We start from the raw sequence: 18,864 nt of genomic DNA, 5'->3' as shown, positions 1-18,864 counted from the left end.
CGAGCCACCTTGCAGCACCTCATTATAACATCTCATTATAAAATATTTTAAATCAACACACGCTGTCTCACTGTAGAAAGGTGTTGCTTTAGTCTCCAGAGGAACCTTGGAGTTATCTTTGACTGGAATATGTCCTTTAACTCACATATAAAGCAAGTCTCTACGATGGCTTTCTGTCATCTGCACAATTTTGTCAGAAAAACAGGAACATTCTGTCTCAGAATGATGCGGAAAAACTATTCCATGCATTTGTTACTTCAATGATGGACCGTCGTAATTTCTTATGTTCAGGATGTTCTTATAAATCACCAGCATGAGAGACAATTTCCTTCTCGTATGAGCTCATCTTCCTGGTCTCCATGTAAAATCCAGAATAGAATTTAAAATCTTTTTTTCCCCTCTCATAGAAACACATCCTATAGACCTTATTTTATCTTAATGTCCCAGCGGAGCACTTTGCTCTCAGACTGCAGGCTCACTATTTATCTTATTATTGTTGTTTCGGTGTGGAGCAGGTGCACAACACATCTCACTGTGCGTTACACCAGGTAGAACTGTGTTTGTGACCAATAAAAGATCTTGAATCCTTGAATCCTATTTGTGGTTCTTGATGGCTGTCTTCCCTTAGCCTGGTTCTGCTGGAGGTTTTTTTTTAATCAAACATCTTGCATTTGTTGGCTTTCACTCCACAATATTGTGAAATCAAGTCAAGTCACCCGTATTTATACATAACACATTTAAATTTGTATGGTCATCAACTTACCATGTGAAGGTTGTGATGGGCCGTCCAAGTCATGTTTAGCTGTTTGCAGGTGAGAGAGATGGTCTCTAAACTCACTGACATGGACTGGGTTTGTTATAATACTACTACTATAATACTGTAATAATGTAATACTACTACTAATAATAATAATACCCACAACGGACCAGGATCTTTCTGCGTGGAGTCTCCATGTTCTCCCCGTGCAGCGTGGGTTCTCTCCGGGTTCTCCAGCTTCCTCCCACAGTCCAGAAACATGCTGAGGTTAATTGGTGATTGTAAATTGTCCGTAGGTGTGAATGTGAGTGTGCTTGGTTGTCTGTCTCTAAGTGTGGCCCTGTGATAGACTGGTTACCTGTCCAGGTGAACCTGCCTTCACCCTGAGTCAGCTGGGATAGAATCCAGCCCCCCTAGTGAGGGTTAAGGTGTAGAGATAATGGATGGATAATCATAATAATCATAATTGATAGATAGATAAGATGTGATTTGGCACTATATAAAAAATATGAAACTGAGTTAAATTGCATTGAATTTAATTAAACTGAAATTAATGATTTTAATTCAGCTGAACATAATACTAATAATACAGGGTGCATATATGGTTGCATTGTAAACATAACATCGTGTGTACGCGCTGTAATATCGCGTTGCTTTAACTGCAGGTTCTGCGCATGTATGGGTCAAGCGGCAGAAACGACCAATGAACCTCACACCATCCTTCATATTTTAATTTTAATAATTGCTTCAAGTTATTCGTTAAATCACGAAATGCTGATGTGCCAGCCTCTCCTGGTTGTGTCCCTCCGGCTGTCTGACCCGCCTCCAGCCGACACAAACGCTCCGGCCCGCGTTGTTAAAACTAGAAGCGCTGCCAAACTGAGCCACGGGGACCTGGTCTCCCTGTCAGCGCTGATTTCTGACCAGATCATGTCGTGTTCCCGTGTGCTGCTGTCATCTCTGCCCTTTTAAAAGCAATTAAAAACGCACACACACACGCTCGCCGACGTCACCGTGGCCGCACACATCACGCACGCCGCTCTGGATGGAATGTGACGCCACGGCTCCCCGAGTGAAGTCTCGCGGAGTAAAGCACCGGCCATTTTTCTCCATTTATAGCAGGACACTTTGTGCTTGGGTAGTGCAGCCGAGAGTGTTGCGATCACTTTGATAAGCCTACAAGTTTCGGCAAGTTTAATCTAGTTATCCAAGCATCCAAACTAACAGCAAACCGAACACAAACCATGTTTGTGTGTAGCGCCGCAAAGTTTTTTCGCTGACATCCTCGTCCGGATAGATGCTTGTCTAAACTGTCGCACAAATGGAAATGGTGCCTAGCGAGGAGAACCAGTTCGTACCCAAAGAGGTGAGGTTATTACGGACCAAGTCCCGGTCGGCGAGGCGGCGCCTGGCCGTTAGCTGTCACCTTCGCAGGCCGTGCACATTAATAACGGCGAAACTTTTGCAGTACTTTGGGAGTTTGCGATCTTGGTGTGTCGTTTAGAGGCTAACTCTCAGCTGCTAGCAGTTAGCTAAACATGACTTGAACGGCCTATCATGACATGGCTAACTAACGTAACTGCTAACGTCAGTTAGCGGCTAGTTTCGCTACATCTCAGTCGAAGTGAATTTATGTAGGCAGCTATAGCTTTAGTATAATTATTATTCATTTAAATAGCTTTCAGATTTGTCTTGTCATCATCAGAAACTTCCAAGCATCCCAAATGTTGCAGCTGACATGGTGTTATCCCGTCAAACAAAGACATTTGTCAACATTACTGGGCTAACTTGCATAACATTAGCTTGTGGGGATTTAGCTAGCGAATGTCGTTAGCCTTTTAAATCTGGCCATTGGCAACAACTCCAGCTAATCTAGATGTTTTTGAACTTGCTAAACCAAATGCAAATAGCTACATCAGTTGACCTGACGTACTGTGTTTAAGCGACGTTTACCCTTAACGGCAGTTTTACAAATATACGTACTTTACTTCATTCTTGCGATAATTTGCTGGCTGGTTTATGTGGAATTTGTAGTTTTCTGTAAACGTTCATGTTAGCAAGTCCAGTTCGCAAGCTAACGCTAATGTTAGCGGACTGGACTGGCTGTGTTCCTGGTGAAGGTGCAGAGAACGCAGCGGTGATGTGACAATAACAATGTCTGCTTTCACATCCTTGACTTACTTAGCATTGGCTTGTTTATCATGATATGCTTGGCTAACGTGATAGTGCGGATTGCTACCTGGTACAGTAATGTTCGAAGCTACTATGCTGTGCGTTGTGCTGTGTTTTTCACACAAGTGGGAAATCTATCGGCTCTGTCCCTCGTCAGCGCCTTTGACGGCGGTCAGATGGTAAACTGGCTGCTGACATGTTGGCCCAGGTTGACAGGGTGATGTTAAGGTAAACGTCGCACAGGCTACTATTGACATGGCAGCCATGTTTATGTGCTGTGGTGTGCTCATTCATATCGGTAGGCTGAGTTATTTGGAGTACCGGTAATTAATTAAGAGTGTTTAATAGCTGTCTTTCCATCAGCCTCAGAGTCATTGGACGCCACCTCCTTCCTTGAAGAGGTGGTGGGAATATTGATTGCTTTATTTAATTTCAATGTTTTCATACAAGTAACTATACAACTTATTAATGGATTATTGATGGACCCTGCATGACAAACCTTTGGACAAGACTTGCCCTTGTGATAAGGAAATAATGTACTATTTACTTATCACTTGGAAACTCACGTCCTACCAGTAGAACAGTTTATCGTGTGTTTATGTTCTGTCTTTTTTTTCAGAGCAGATTACCTAAACCAGCCTAATTGTAATGTTTACATGTATGTTCAGCGCTGCCAGTGAAGGTAACACAAGCTGCACTCGGTGTTGAGAATGGAAGGAAGTGATGATGGGATGTTGTGTCACAGGGAGTTCTCTGTTTAGACCCAATTAAAAGAAACGCCTGTGTGGTGAGAAACTCGGCTAATAACCACGTTAACGCATGCAGCCCTACGAGGTTCCAGATAGGTGTTAACTGACTGGCTTTGTGTTTGTGCTGCCTGATAACAAATCCTCTTGTTCCAAAGGTTGCCACAGTGTACACGGATATATGCATTAGACCCACGTACACACGGTTACTGTGTGGTTTGGATAGACTGCTTACCTGTCTGATATGTAAAAACTAATTATTTTATCCACACTGCAGTATCCAATCCTGTGTGTTGCCAAATAATGATGGTTTGTTATTTAGCATCACTTCACATGACGATCTGTTGAGGTCGCCATCCTTGGTTATTACATACAGCCTCCCAATGTTTGTCTTTCCTAAATAAATTTCAACAGCGAGCTTTGTGATTAGCATCCTTTGAACTGTAGTTGTTTTATGTGAAAAACAGTAGAACTGTTTGAAAGAAATGTGGGCATGTCTTCAGGCTTTGTCATGACAAGAGACACGTTATCTTGGATTTTAGGCAACATATTGACTTATTGAATCGCCTTTTGTGAAGCACAAAAGCCAGTAATTGTTAATGATTGATTTTGGCAGTCAGAAAGTTTTTTTTTTTAGGTTTTCCTCCATGTGTTTGGGAAAAAAGGACATGCAACAACTTCTCACCATAGTTCATGATGCTATGGTGGCAATATTTAGGAAAAAAAAGAAGAAAAGAAATATGAGATTTATTTTCAAAGATGCCTCATATTTGCCTGTTTTGTTGCACAAGTCACAACAAACCCAGACAGGACAGGACATATTTCTGGTGACCTCAAATGTTCATCACCTCATCTGTTTTTCCACTGCTCTCAATGACTAAAGCCCCTATTGATTTACCAAACGCTGTCTCTAACTGGCAAAAAAAACCACCCAAAAACCAGTTTTTTGTCCATCCAAACGAGTGGTTGGTTCCTTGTAACTGCACCAGGATGTGTTCTATACCTTACATTGTGCTTCAAGCAGAATATTTGTCATTGTTTATTTCACTAAGTGCACTTCTGTTCTGTTGTTGTGTATCTGTAGATGTATTAGCATATGTTCCTGGTTACAAATAGCTCACAACATTATGGTCTGTAATTATTTTTGTGCCATTAGGATTCAGTTCGGTCTGTAAAGAAATACTGTGCCTGTGTTTTGCGGTACCTGTGGCTTCATGTCAGCACCTTGTGATTATATCCATGGTAAAAATAACCTTTAATCTCATAATACACTTGTGTGTTGTCAGCTGCAGCTTCTTTATAGGACCTGTCAGTCACATTTTGCCAAGATCACAAACGTCACAAAGAGAAACTGGAATGACTTTAATGTGTTTCTGTAATTATCAGCCTTTCACCAGCAAAGAGGTTAATTTGCAAACTGATGGTCGAAGGCCTACAGATGAAAGTTGTTTTCCCTGCTCTGTGTGTGTGTTTTAAGTTGTTCTTCATCCCAACTATCCCCACATATCATTAGGGTGTGTTTTGGAGTTGCAGACAGAGTATTTTTGATGAAATGAAGAGGCTTTCTCAGGTGTGTCTGACGTTGGAGAATGTGTTCGGCATTAAGCATGGGGTTGAATAAGATGCATGAAGCAGTGCCCTCGATGAACATCCTACTAAAATCAGCAATTACAAGAGACGGGGAGTTTTTAATTTAATTCAGAATTACTGTACCTGAGCTTTAATACTGGCACCAAAATTATAAAATCATACCTTAATTTGTTAAGAGTTGTTTTTATTTTTTACACAAAGCGAGTCATGGAGTCTCTGTTCAGTTTTTCTTTATACAAGCGCTGTTTCATAATTTTAGCATTTGTAATTTCAAAAAAGCAAACAAGGTTAAAAATATTACAAAAATTTCTGTTCTAATTTTTAATGATTAACATTTTCTTTCATGGATTTTAACACACGTGTCAGTTAAAGCTCTATGAAATTATGTGTTGATGTTTGTAAACTCAGCTCAATAAGTTAAAATAATAGAAGTTTTGCAGTTACCCTCCATTTTCTAAAGTTACAGAAACAGGCGTGGCTTATCTTTGCATGCTTGCTGAGTGACTTTGCTGCTTTCAGTTTTGATATTGACTCTCAGCCTGCGTGTCACCTGACGAGACGCGCCGCACGTCCGACCAATCAGAGACAAGCTGCAGGGAGTGTTGAGATGACAGCGACCTGCTGCACCTTGAAACTCCTGTTCCACTTGAAAAACAATTAACACTTGTGTGTGTTTTACAGTAAAGTGAAGCACGAGTCAGAAAAGGAAATGCACGGCCTGTGTTTGTTTATTCATTTAACACAGATTGTGTGTAATTCAGGAGAAGTTAAATAACCTGTCTATGTTTTTCTGGACTGTACAGCAAGTGTCCAATCATTTGTAGGCAGCATTCTAGCAGACGTGTTTGTGAAGGAAACTGTCAGCCGTGTCTTTTATTTGAAAAGAGATCTGTGAAGCAGTAGTTTCGTGTTAAAACCTGGAGAACCACAATAGCAGAAGAGAAAGTGTGAGCTGCTGTGGATGAGCTGCTGGAAGTCACCACCACATTAGTGTTCTCGTTAAAAAGGGCTTTTGTTTTTATGATTAGCATGAAAAAACAATCAAAGCATTGCTTTTAGGTCATTTATCAAGATGCAGCGTTATTAATGGTGGAAGCCTTATATCAGGGAATATAAACACATTTTTCTGTTTAACCCTTTTTGGAGAAAAGCAAGCTTTATCTCATCCATCTAAATGGAACTTTGAGTGAAAGAATAGTTTAGAATTGAAAACATTTTCACTTCAAACATGAATCCCTAATCCAAGAATGATTTTATTCATTTTTTTTCTTCCTTACACATTTGTAGCTGTATGTGCTTTAACGTCCTGCTGAATGTTTTTAGAAACTTGCCTCATAACACGTAGCTCACATCAGGCATGAGGTGAAGTGGTGATTTTTATTATTGTTTATTGTACCGGCATGTTTCTGATCTGATGATGAAGTGTGTTGCACAGCTTTATGGATTTCTTTCTAATATTTAGTTTTTTGCAATAAAAAAATAATCCAGTAGATTCACCTCATTGGTTTCCCATTCGTCTTGGTCTCCAGATCCAGAATGCAGCTGAGGAGCCCAGAGTGCTGTGTATAATTCAGGACATCACCAGCGCAAAGACGGTCAACGAGAGGCTGACCCTCAACCTGCCTGCTTCCACCACCCTCTCCAAACTTCATGAAGATGTTGCCCACAAAGCGGGATATGTGAATGGCACTTTTGACCTCGCCTGGGGGAATACACCAGATATGGTGAGGATTATTTGTTTTTCCTTATCTAGACTGTCACGTCTGATTGTGTGATAATGTTTTTCCTGCTCTCTGGGTCATTGATGGATGTCAGCTGAGTAATAGACGGAAGTTTTGCAATTGTGCCGACAAATCAAAGGCTTCGTTTTTGGAATCGGTGCTAATGTAAGAAAGGGTGTCTCTTAGGTTGATTGTGTGTCGAATTTGTGAGGTTTACAATCAGTAGGAGTCCTTTTCCCCTCCCGCTTGATGTAAGTGTTCAAACAAAAGCATAGTTGACTTAACCTTGTTCTTTATGTATATAGTAGCCGAAATGGCTGAGGTTTGGATCAAACATGTTTAAATGTGAGTTCAGCGCTGAATCAAGCTGCACTAATCAATATTTCTACACCAACAGCGAATCAGCTAAGTGGTCGCATGTAGTGATGAACTCCCAGAGAGGGAGACTCGTTTCACCTGACTCGTTTCATCTCGGCTCCACAGAATGGCTTAGCTTTTTGAGGTCATTGTTTGGTTTTTATTTTGATTTAGTCTCACCACTCTCATTAACCTAATTTCCAGATGCATTGGCAGCAGTTTTATGTGTGAAAAAGCTGTAAGTTATGAACACTAGTGCTGTACCGGAACCTGGTGGAGCTAAAAGAAGCTAACCGAAACCACCAAGGACCTGTGGACTGATGATTGAGCCATCAGTGTTTATAGGAACACCGTGCGCTACCAGCCTGGCACCAAAATGGCAAACAGATAAAAAGTTATTGACTAGTGTAACGGACGTTTAGCACCTGAGGGATCAGATGTTTTCCTCAAGAGGAAAAAAAGAGTTTGACTTGCCAGGTGGCAGAAGCAGCTTGGCACAGTTTGTCGTATATGTTGCTGAACATTGTGCAAGAAATTGTCAAGTGTTTGCTCATGTGTCGAACTTTAAAAGATTGTGATATGTCACTGCTGTCGTCATAGCTTTTCTGCTAAATTATCTGGTGCAGCTTTGACCTCTTTAGCCCCAAGGTTAGTTTTTTTTTGACAAAACATCCCCAAATTTCGTCATTAACGGCTCCACAACCAACTGTAGGGAAAAGTTAAGAACCTCAGGCTCCATGGATTGGAGACGCTACTGGAATACATTTGCCTGATCAAAACTGTAAATTAGAGAGAGAAAGAACTGCCTCATAACAATGAGTCAGTGATGTTATTGAGCTAATTCAACTCCACCAAATGTGACGCAACAGAAATGAAAGACAACGATGCTTCACCAGATCCAGACTGTCTGTTCGGTTAATGTGCCACACTTCCACCATCTTTGTTTATTGGTCCTGGTACAGGGAAAGGAGTTAGGATATAGTGTAGCTGTGTTCAGGCTTGTATTTCTGGTGAACTCTGGTGTTTCATAATTGTGCCTCCCAGCCCGTGTTTACAGTTTCTTTTTTAACTCATGCTCCACTTATGACAAACACAGTGGCCCCTGCAACTTTTACATGGGAAGGGCAGGGTTACCATATCATGACCTCAGCAGATCTGATAATAGCAGTGCCTGTTGACAGTGCCAGTGTTTCTTTCCATACTATCAGTCTGCAAAAAAAAAATGGATTTAGCCACAGCATTGTTCTCTGCTGCTAGTGTAAGACTGGCGTAGCTTGGCGAGGGCGCTCTTATGTTCAGGCAGACCAGAGAATGAATGCATTCTGAATGTGCTTAGTCAGTGCAGAGTTCGTTCTCTTGTGTCTTTGTGTACTTATTATTCCCTTTTCTTAAATGAGCCCAGGCTAATCCTGCTGCTGACCCAGGCCAAAGCCCAGGTGCTGTGTCTGTTGTTATCTCACTGAGTAGGTCAGTGGATTAAGCCACTGCATGTTTCCACTGCAGCACTTAGCTTGCTCGTCCTCAGCTTGCCTGGGAGAAAGAAAGCTACGCAGTGTTGTTCACATGTTGGCTTCAGACCGCTTCCTTCAATACAGGGAATCCGCTGAGAATGAATTCAGCCGGAGTCTAGCTCTTCTCGTGAGTTCATCCCGTTTGTGTTTTGTAAACTGCTTGTTGCGAATGTTTCCAGGAAATGTTGACCTCTATACAAAAATCTGTCTGTTCATGTGATTTTTGTTTATGCTCTGCTTCCCTGAAGGCACCACTGGACCACAGCAGTGAGATGTCCCTGTCAGATTCGGGGTTTGAGCCAGGTGGTAAGAGGAATTTCCTCCAGCTCACGGACAAAGACGGAGAGCAGCCCCAGATTGCATCGGTGAGCGGAACAAGATTAACAAAATTAATTCTAAATATTAAAAAGAAAAGCCTGAGATGGATTCCTGTTTGCGAGCTATAAAAATGTGTTTATTAAATGGTATGTTGTTGTGCACAGGATGAGTCAGGAACAGCAGACAGCAGCGGACTGGACGACAGCTCCCAGGAGCGATTTATTGGGCCCCTACCAAGAGACGGCACTGCAGGCTGCAGTGGTGACTACAGCAGTCCGTCTTACTCCTACTCATCCATCCTAAACAAGTCTGAGACGGGTAAGGTTTGTTCACCAGCTCAAGATGTGGCACCGCTCCTTTCTGTGCAACCCCAAGTGACCTTTGACTTCTTGCCTTTTGCTCTCCACTGAAGGTTATGTTGGCTTGGTTAACCAAGCAATGACCTGCTATTTGAACAGCCTTCTGCAAACGTTGTTCATGACCCCGGAGTTCAGAAATGCGCTCTACAAGTAAGAAGCTATGTTTCTAGAAGTTTTTGTGAAGGTTTACCAGTGTTGTGCAGCTTTTTACATTCATTTGTAACGTCTCTCTCACTTCAGCTGGGAGTTTGAGGAGTTAGAGGAGGATCCAGTCACCAGTATACCCTACCAGCTGCAACGGCTGTTTGTTCTGCTGCAGACCAGTAAGAAACGGGCGATTGAGACCACTGACGTGACGCGGAGCTTCGGCTGGGACAGCAGCGAGGGTGAGCGTTTGTTTGCTCCTGTGACTAGACTCACATGGCTCGTCTGCGTGTTGGTGGAAGAAGAGACCATGTGCCTCAGCATCTGTGTGCTTAATTATACTTTTTGTTCGTTTGTTCTTAGCTTGGCAACAGCATGACGTCCAGGAGCTGTGTAGGGTCATGTTTGATGCCCTTGAGCAGAAATGGAAGCAGACGGAGCAGGTAGGAAAAAACAGGACGTTTTCTGAGACTTTTAACAACAAAAACTCTGCAGCCAGACCGAGGGCTCCCCCCAGAATGAAAACAAAAGAGCTACTGTGGAAAAAAAATGGGCCGCTAAGCCCCAGGGTTAGCGGTTTCTTATCTCAGGAGTGAATTATAAACTGCAAACACTTAGTCTAGTGTGCGTATGTAGAGACATGTGGTCTGTACACGTGAGCGTTGTTAGGACAAAATGAACGCATGTGAGCCCCATGAAAACTAACTGAATTACCGTAATACTACAAAGGATTATTTATATCGAGCCTCTAGTAAACTAGCAACTAATTTGCAGTTTAAAAACCGTAAACTGACTAATTTCAGATGGCATATGGCGTGTTCCTCCAAGTGCAGTCACTAATTTAGTTGTAAATGAATTTGCAGCCCTTTTGGTTCACTGTTTACTGTTCGGAGGCTGTGAAAACAGTTGTTTGGTTGATCTGCGTGGGACATTATACAGGATAACTGTTTTCACAGTCTGAGTAGCACTCCATGTGCCGAACAAACCTTGTGTGCAAAACCAGCGAAGCGCTCCTAACACACTAGCATGGTGGTGGAGCGTGTTGCTTTGCCTACTGTGTGCATAGATATTGGTTATATGAAGTGGTTTTAAAGTTTCTGAGAGGCCACACTTGAATTCCTGCTGCCATAGAGAGAAGCAAGAGGCAATGATAGTGATGATGTGCATGTTTGGGCTTCCACAAGAAAGTTGTTTTTAATTTTTTCCATCAGTCCTTCAACTGTTTTTGATGGTCGATGATACCACGAAACATTTATTGGTGGCTTTCTTCAATAATGTACTTTGGTGAGAACATTTTGCAGCCCAACAAAAAGCTGACTTGTTGCAAGGGAAGCGGCTGAGAAGACCTGACTGTCATGCCTCCATGTCCTCAGGCCGACCTGATCAACCAGTTGTACCAGGGGAAGCTGAAGGATTACGTCCGCTGTCTGGAGTGCGGCTACGAGAGCTGGAGGATTGATACGTACCTGGACATCCCTCTTGTAATCAGACCCTTCGGAGCCAGCCAGGCCTATGGCAGCGTGGTGCGTTTCTCTCTACATTTTACTCCTTCAAACATTAAACACACGGCCATCAAGGACTCCAGCATCACTTAACACTCACACACTCTTTGTGATTCACAGATACTTTCAGACTGTTTTAAATTCGTTGCTTCATCCCATTTTCATACGGTTTATTGACTATTTAATATTTAGGTGCTTTTTTGTCCTGAGTGAAGCTAAACATGTGATTCTGCTGCTACAGGAGGAGGCTCTGCAGGCATTCATCCAGCCAGAAACTCTGGATGGACCCAACCAGTACTTTTGCGAACGCTGCAAAAAGAAATGTGACGCCCGGAAGGTGAGCACACGTAAACTGTGACGCGTTGAGAGGATAACTCCGCTTTGCTTCTCAGCTGTCTGATGATCTAATAAATACTTCTCCGCAGGGCCTGAGATTTCTGCACTTTCCTTACCTGCTGACGTTACAGCTGAAAAGATTTGATTTCGACTACACCACTATGCACCGCATCAAGCTTAACGACCGCATGACTTTCCCCGAGGAGCTCGACATGAGTCCATTCATCGACGTGGAAGACGAGGTGAGAGCAGCGGTGATATTACCCGACTCCATCACTCTCCATGACTATTAGATCAGTAGGCTTTCATAGCAGTGAGCACTTTGCGGGTTCACCCAAATGTGATTTCCTTCTTACCTTTTACTCTAAACCGTCAAAGTGTGACGAATTAATGTAAACACGACCCTTTCAGGACATCGTTTTGGTCACGATCAGGATGCTCACATGACAGCAAGCGTACCAAGAATACAAGTTTGTGACGCATTGCTTGTCCCACTATCTACTTGCAGATGTGTGTGCTGTGCCCCCAAAAAAACTATGTGAATGAGAAGTGAGAGCAGTAAACCAGGGATGTCCAAAAGATTCCTTTGGAGCTGTCTGGTTTTCTGAATTTAGTTTTTGTAAAATGTTATCTAGTGACCATCTGAGTAAAAAAAATGAAGACAAACACAATCTGCTTAAGATGATAAAACACAAAGAATTATGATAAGTATTTAATAAATAATAAATGTAGATAAATAATCATAATATTAGGCTTTTTCTAAAAAAAACAACAACAAAAACCTAATAAATAATAAATACAATAAAACGAGCAAAATATAAGTAAAAAGACAGCAGTATAAGTGTAGTAAAAAATCTAAATGTTGGCTTATATTGCTGTATTTTTACTTATATTTTGCTCTTGTTTTGTTGTACTTATTATTTATTAGACTTTTTCTTTAAAAAAAACAAAACAAAAACGGGACCTGAGTACTGATTTCGTACCACAAACATGTGAATCCGAGCTGACATGACAAATAAAGTTCCTTGAATCCTTAAAATTCTGCCTTTATTGACCTATTAAACATTTACAAGAGTTCAGTGCTGACGGTTATTGCAAAGCTGAATCAAACAACGTCTACAGAGCTCCAGCCGCCCGACAGCCATCTTGACAGCATCAAGATGCCGTGACAGACCTGGGATTTGATTTCACGTTCAATAACGGCAGGCAGTCGAGGCTCAGAAGCGGCGCTGACGATGCTCCCTCTGTCATACTTTGGGAGGATGTTATGTTCCTCTACAGTGCTGTTTTTATCAACCTTAGTGTGATCACCAGATGTTTTCCCAGAAGCGTTGCAATGATATTTTTCCTTTGCTCGTTCCATACAGCCGTGCACCTGATCTCGTAGACGTTAACCAGCTCTAGTGGTTCCTCTCAAACTTGAGCTACAACTCAAGTGCTTTGTCTTCCCTAGTTGAGCGTCCTGGGTTGTGCTTTTTGGAGTCATTCTACTTTGGCTGTTCATAAACCACTGTGCCTTTTTTTTTTTTTTTTAACCTCTCTCTATTATTGGTTTTGAAATGGCCTCTTCTCCAGAAGTCGCCTCAGACAGAGAGCTGCACTGACAGCGGAGCAGAGAATGAAGGCAGTTGCCACAGCGACCAGATGAGCAACGATTTTTCCACCGATGACTGTGTGGATGAGGGCATCTGCTTGGACAGCACCAGCAGCACAGAGAGGGTGCTGAAGCCAAAGGTATTCATCTTGGCCACTCACCAGAGCAATTCAGTCGTTATTATTCCGTGTGTGAAAATGCATCTGATTTATTTAAGCGACAGATGAAAGAAATAATAATTAAGTGGGGAAACGTACCCGATGGAGACGCCTTCATAGTTAACATGAGGTGTCACTGAACAGCTTTCGATTGTTATACAGCACTAACAGAACTCCAAATGAGCTTTCTAAAAGTATTGTTTTAGAGAGCTGTGAGGCTGCTCCAGACTACACTGTGGCACTCCATGTACTTTTTATCCCCTCTTTATATTGTCTCCCGTCTGTACTTGCTGTGCCAACACCGTAGTGATAAGAGTGACTCCTGCAAATGTTATTGAGCCACTTCCAAATGGCAGACAAAGCTGAAAAATGATGTTGTGCTTCCCAGTTCTTGTTACATGAGACGTCTGTCTTTCATTTATAATGCGTACTGCACTTTGGAGAGGATGACCTAGCTAGCACTTAGTGACTCACTGTGGCTTTATTGCTTTAAACTGAATGACTTCCTTAAATGTGCGTAGATCTGAAAGTATGTCTTCAGTATATCGGTAGGGAAGTCTACAGCTCGATTGTTGGTTTTTGTCTCACTGCGTTTCCCTTTTCATTCTCAGAGTTTGCTGACTTTTGAGCTGTTCTCCGTCATGGTCCATTCTGGGAGCGCTGCGGGTGGACACTACTACGCCTGCATCAAGTCTTTCAGCGACGGCCAGTGGTACAGTTTCAACGATCAGCACGTTAGCAAGGTCAGCCTCAGTCCGTCAGTTTGCCCTTTGACAGAAAGTAAAGTAGTAAAAGATGGTAAATGGTCTGCACTTGTGTTTCTCATTCACCCATTCACACACATTCATACACCAATGGCGACAGAGCTGCCATGCAATTGGGAGCAACTTCAGGTTCAGTGTCTTGCCCGAGGACACTTCGACTGTGGAGGGGCAGGGGATTGAACCGGCACCCTTGCGATTGGAGGACAACCCGCTCTACCACCTGAAAGATAGCACATGTTAGGCAGAGTGTTGCTCCAGTGTGTGTCATTGCTAGACATTATATTTTCTCTCTATAAACTAGGTCACAAACGCACCCCGTGCCGCTGTCACTTAAACATGCTGCTCATCATTGTCACGGTGGCACACACTAAATCATTCTCGTAACATTTCTGTGCGTCTCTGTTTGACAGATCACCCAGGACGATATCAGGAAGACGTATGGGGGGTCCTCAGGGAGCAGAGGCTATTACTCCAGTGCCTTTGCAAGGTCAGTTGTGTTTGCAGCACTCATTGGGTTTACACACATCACCTGCTTACAGGACATTGGCTCGGGGAATTGAATAGTAATGAAGCTGTTATTTACATCAAAAAGGAGAACAAGAGGGATTTCTGTGACTTTGTGTTTCTGTTGAAGCATTAAGCAGCTGCTCTGATGAAACAATACTTTCTCTTTGTCTCTCTATATATTTCTCTACATTCATTATTGAGAAATCATGTTTTTTTTCTCTCCCAACAGCTCTACAAATGCATATATGCTCATATATAGACTGAAAGATCCCTCAAGGAATGCAAGTAAGTAATTCAATTAATTATACTTGCCTTGCCTTACTGATGTCTGTGTGTCGTCAGCTCTCTCTTGTCTTGTACAGCAAAGTCTGTGCTCTGTGTTAAAGGACAGCGCTGGTGTTTTTCCCACATTTCAGCACAAAAACAATGTACACTCTGCAAAATCCTGGGTTTTCATCAATCCAATGTCATGTGTTGATGAGTCCACATAATTGGTTGTGAGAGTTTTTGAAGGAAAGATACTGTGCATGTGAATAAATGCCAGTTATATTGATGGATTTTTCAATATGAATGTACATGAAAAGAGGATCCAATGCATTTTATCGACTCATAATGGCCATCAGGCCCCGTCTGGGATCTGGCTGCACTAAGCTGGCCTTGTCTGGTGCTGATATGAGAGGAGTGTTCGTAGCTCCTTAGAGGCACTGCGTGAGTCTGAAAAGAAACTGGTTTCATGTGTGCTCTCTGTTCTGTCCTCAGAGTATTTAGCTGTGGAAGACTTCCCAGAGCACATAAAAAGTTTGGTTCAGAAGGAGAAGGAGTCTGAGGAGCAAGAGAAGCGACAGAGGGAGATTGAACGCAACACTTGCAAGGTACTCGGTGCTTTGGCTCGGTTACACTTCGCTGTGTTCTGCCGAATGACCAACAGTTAAATGAACTTTATAGGAGAAGAGGTGAAACTTCTGTTAATCTTGTGCTCTTTACCTCCAGATCAAACTTTTCTGCATGCATCCTGTGAAGATGATGATGGAGAGCAAGTTGGAAGTGCACAAAGACAAAACTCTCAGAGAAGCAACAGAAATGGCCTACAAGGTTTGTTGGGTTCCTTTGTGGTTTTCCATCAATGCAATACACTTCAGCAGTTAGCGTCACCGATAAGTCCAACTTGTAATTCGCGACCATTTGTGCACCTCAGCTGATGGAGCTGGACGGAGTCGTCTCTCTGGACTGCTGTCGCCTGGTCAAGTACGACGAGTTCCACGAGTACCTGGAGCGCTCTTACGAGGGCGAGGAGGACACGCCGATGGGCCTCCTGCTGGGCGGAGTCAAGTCCTCGTACATGTTCGACTTGCTGCTCGAGACACGCAGGCCAGAGCAAGTCTTCCAGCCTTACAAACCCGGAGGTCAGTCGTCCGCTTCGGTTCAATCAGACCTTTAGGAAGGACTGGATTGTCTGAAAGCTATGGAGAGAATCATTTTGTCCTGCATTGTGTGTATATAATAGTGTTAAACTACTTATGGACTGAAGCCCATTTAGCAGAATGCACAACTGAGTAGATGCTGCTGTATGGATAGTGATTTGTAATGTGCATACAAATGGACTGTACGCCAGTGATGGATGAAAATGTGTAGACGGTCAGTACACCAAGCGAAGTAGCTGCTTTATGACCATGTGTGGGTGTGTTTGTGATTTCCTGCAGAGGTGATGGTGAAGGTTCACGTTGTGGATCTGAAGAGTGAGAGCATCGCTTCTCCCATCAGCGTTCGGGCGTACTTGAACCAGACCATCACTGAATTCAAACAGCTCATTGCACAGGTTCGTTCATTGCAGCTTTTTCACCTCATTTTATTTCGATCACTGGCCGCGAAATTGTTAAAATAAGTCTGTGAGAACGTGAGATCAGATTTCTATACATTATTTATGCATTTCTTTCAGGCTACGGGGCTCTCAGCAGAAACCATGCGCGTGGTCCTGGAGCGCTGCTATAATGACCTCCGGCTCCTCTACGTTCCCAACAAGACACTGAAAGCTGAGGGATTCTTCAGGAGCAACAAGGTGTCTTTATTTTCTTTCAGTTGCTTCCATGTGTTTTCATTGATTTGTGGAATATTTGACAGTCAAAGTCCACTTATGAGTTATAAGCAGCGTTACAGAATCATATAATTGGTCACTTTGATTTTTTTTTCACGTCTTGCATTTGGTTTTTCGTTCCAGGTTTTTGTAGAAAGCTCTGAGCTGACTGATCATCAGGTTGCTTTCACTGACTCACTGTTGTGGAAACTGTTGGATCGTCACGGGAACACGATCCGACTGTTGGTCTTACTGCCTGAACAGTCTCCTGGTACTCTGGCCAACAGAACTCTTTGCCAAAAAGTAGGCGGTGACTCTGACGCGCCCTTTGAGGGATCAAAGGGTAACAGGAAATCCGTGGAGGCCATCCTAGAGGAGAGCACGGAAAAGTTAAAGAATCTGTCTCTGCAGCAGCAGCAGGGCTCCAGCACCAGTGACAGCCAGAAAAGCTCTGATGCCAGCGACTTCGAACATATCGAATCCCCGACCCAAGAGGCCGACTCAAACTCTTCGCTCTGTGTAGCCGCAGACAACAGAGAGCTGGAGAACCGGATCAGGGCCACGGCCGGGGGCAGCGGCGGTGCCTCTTCTGACCCCGAGAACCACTTTGCCTGTGAGGAGCGGTCGGACTCTGAGGTGAACAATGACCGCAGCACCAGCTCGGTGGACAGCGACATACTGAGCTCCAGCCACAGTAGTGACACACTGTGCAACGCAGACAGCGGTCCCATCCAGCTGGCCAACGGCCTGGACTCGCACAGCATCACAAGTAGCCGACGCTCCAAAGCTCACGAGGGCAAAAAAGAGACCTGGGACACTGCTGAAGAAGACTCTGGAACAGACAGCGAGTATGACGACAACGGGAAGAGCAAGGCCGAGGCTCAGTACCTGTACTTCAGGGCAGAGCCTTGTTCTCAGGACGACGCAACGTGGGACACACAGAAATGTACACATCTTTTATTCATCATGCACTTTTAAATATTATATCCTTGAATAGAATTATTTTGTTCAGATTTTTCAGCTAAATTTATCAGATGATGCTGTTTTTGTTTTGGCTTTACTCTTTTTTAAGTAGCTGTTGACTGTAATAATGAAGCAGAGCAAACGCAAGACACATATTTTTCAGCTCTTCTTCTTCCTTGAGTAGAATAAGCTTTACAAAATCTTGTTGTTCCTTTTAATCTCTTCCAGGTTTAGTCGTTCACGTGGACAAGAGAATAACGTTAGCAGCGTTTAAGCAGAACCTGGAGCCCTACGTAGGAGTCACCTCAACCCAGTTCAAGGTGTTTCGCGTCTACGCCAACAACCAGGAGTTCGAGAGCGTACGGCTCAACGAAACGCTCTCATCGTTTTCTGACGATAACAAGGTCATTAGAAATTATGCAAGAGTTATTCATGTGATTCTAGTGGTTTGTGTAGGAGGCACCTAATACTTGAACTAAGACGTAACGTGGACGTTTTGTTCCGTAGATAACCATTCGACTAGGAAGAGCCTTGAAAAAGGGTGAATACAGAGTGAAAGTGTATCAACTGCTGGTGAATGAACCAGAGGTAAGAACTAAATGGATTTACTGTCATTGTGATCGTACAAGGTTGTTGCTCAGTGTTACTACCTGAAATATAGTAACCCAGTAATGTATTCTTGTTTGTCTTTTTTTTTTTAGCCCTGCAAGTTCCTCGTGGACACAGTGTTTGCCAAGGGCATGACTGTCAGACAGTCCAAAGAGGAGCTTCTTCCTCAGCTGAAAGAGCAGTGCAAGCTCGACCTCAGCATCGACAGGCAAGATTAGTCACTGATTACGTTTTGATGGACTAATAACGTCACATCCGTTCAGATGAAATGTCGGTTCGTACTAAACAGTTGGTGTTTGTGTGTGTTCAGGGTTCGTCTCAGGAAAAAGACTTGGAAGAATCCGGGCACGGTGTTTCTGGATTACCACGTCTACGAGGAGGACATCAGCATTTCCTCCAACTGGGAGGTTTTCCTGGAAGTCCTTAATGGTAGCACATGTTCTGCTGTTTATTTGAAACAAGTCAATGTTTTCTTGTGTAGTTGTTTTAGTACCCTAAAGACAAATTCATGGTTTTTGCATCTCTGTGTGCTGACCGATGCAGACTGCTTCTGTATACACACTACAGGGTGCACATTGTTCTACTGCACAAGGCTGCACTATATCAAATATAGAAAAACACAAAGAGCTCCTGTGAATGTTTTCAATATGCTGCCTGTGATTTTGCACTTATTAGCAGTACAGTC

The 18,864-nt window shown here is 43.1% G+C and overlaps 1 protein-coding gene across 2 annotated transcripts in view; it reads left to right on the top strand.

Moving 5' to 3' along the window:
• Positions 1 to 1,863: 1,863 nt before the first annotated feature.
• usp47 (ubiquitin specific peptidase 47) overlaps positions 1,864 to 18,864 on the top strand; it is a 20,584-nt gene continuing 3,583 nt past the window's right edge. The window contains exons 1-25 of one of the 2 annotated variants that reach the window (XM_008288174.1): positions 1,864 to 2,123; positions 5,189 to 5,245; positions 6,795 to 6,989; positions 9,103 to 9,219; positions 9,337 to 9,490; positions 9,585 to 9,681; positions 9,772 to 9,917; positions 10,039 to 10,118; positions 11,049 to 11,198; positions 11,419 to 11,514; positions 11,603 to 11,755; positions 13,089 to 13,247; positions 13,877 to 14,008; positions 14,440 to 14,516; positions 14,766 to 14,821; positions 15,296 to 15,408; positions 15,527 to 15,628; positions 15,732 to 15,939; positions 16,237 to 16,352; positions 16,473 to 16,592; positions 16,752 to 17,553; positions 17,799 to 17,974; positions 18,078 to 18,158; positions 18,272 to 18,387; positions 18,490 to 18,608. In XM_008288174.1, the coding sequence (XP_008286396.1) occupies positions 2,079 to 2,123; positions 5,189 to 5,245; positions 6,795 to 6,989; positions 9,103 to 9,219; positions 9,337 to 9,490; positions 9,585 to 9,681; positions 9,772 to 9,917; positions 10,039 to 10,118; positions 11,049 to 11,198; positions 11,419 to 11,514; positions 11,603 to 11,755; positions 13,089 to 13,247; positions 13,877 to 14,008; positions 14,440 to 14,516; positions 14,766 to 14,821; positions 15,296 to 15,408; positions 15,527 to 15,628; positions 15,732 to 15,939; positions 16,237 to 16,352; positions 16,473 to 16,592; positions 16,752 to 17,553; positions 17,799 to 17,974; positions 18,078 to 18,158; positions 18,272 to 18,387; positions 18,490 to 18,608 (3,667 nt within the window). In that variant the 5' untranslated portion in view covers positions 1,864 to 2,078. The remainder of the gene's footprint in view (positions 2,124 to 5,188; positions 5,246 to 6,794; positions 6,990 to 9,102; positions 9,220 to 9,336; positions 9,491 to 9,584; positions 9,682 to 9,771; positions 9,918 to 10,038; positions 10,119 to 11,048; positions 11,199 to 11,418; positions 11,515 to 11,602; positions 11,756 to 13,088; positions 13,248 to 13,876; positions 14,009 to 14,439; positions 14,517 to 14,765; positions 14,822 to 15,295; positions 15,409 to 15,526; positions 15,629 to 15,731; positions 15,940 to 16,236; positions 16,353 to 16,472; positions 16,593 to 16,751; positions 17,554 to 17,798; positions 17,975 to 18,077; positions 18,159 to 18,271; positions 18,388 to 18,489; positions 18,609 to 18,864) is intronic. The other variant, XM_008288175.1, reaches the window with a different exon arrangement.

This window comes from Stegastes partitus, unplaced genomic scaffold (assembly GCF_000690725.1).
Source record: "Stegastes partitus isolate 25-593 unplaced genomic scaffold, Stegastes_partitus-1.0.2 Scaffold545, whole genome shotgun sequence".
NCBI lineage: Eukaryota > Metazoa > Chordata > Actinopteri > Pomacentridae > Stegastes > Stegastes partitus.
This window is presented reverse-complemented; position numbering and strand designations above follow the sequence as displayed.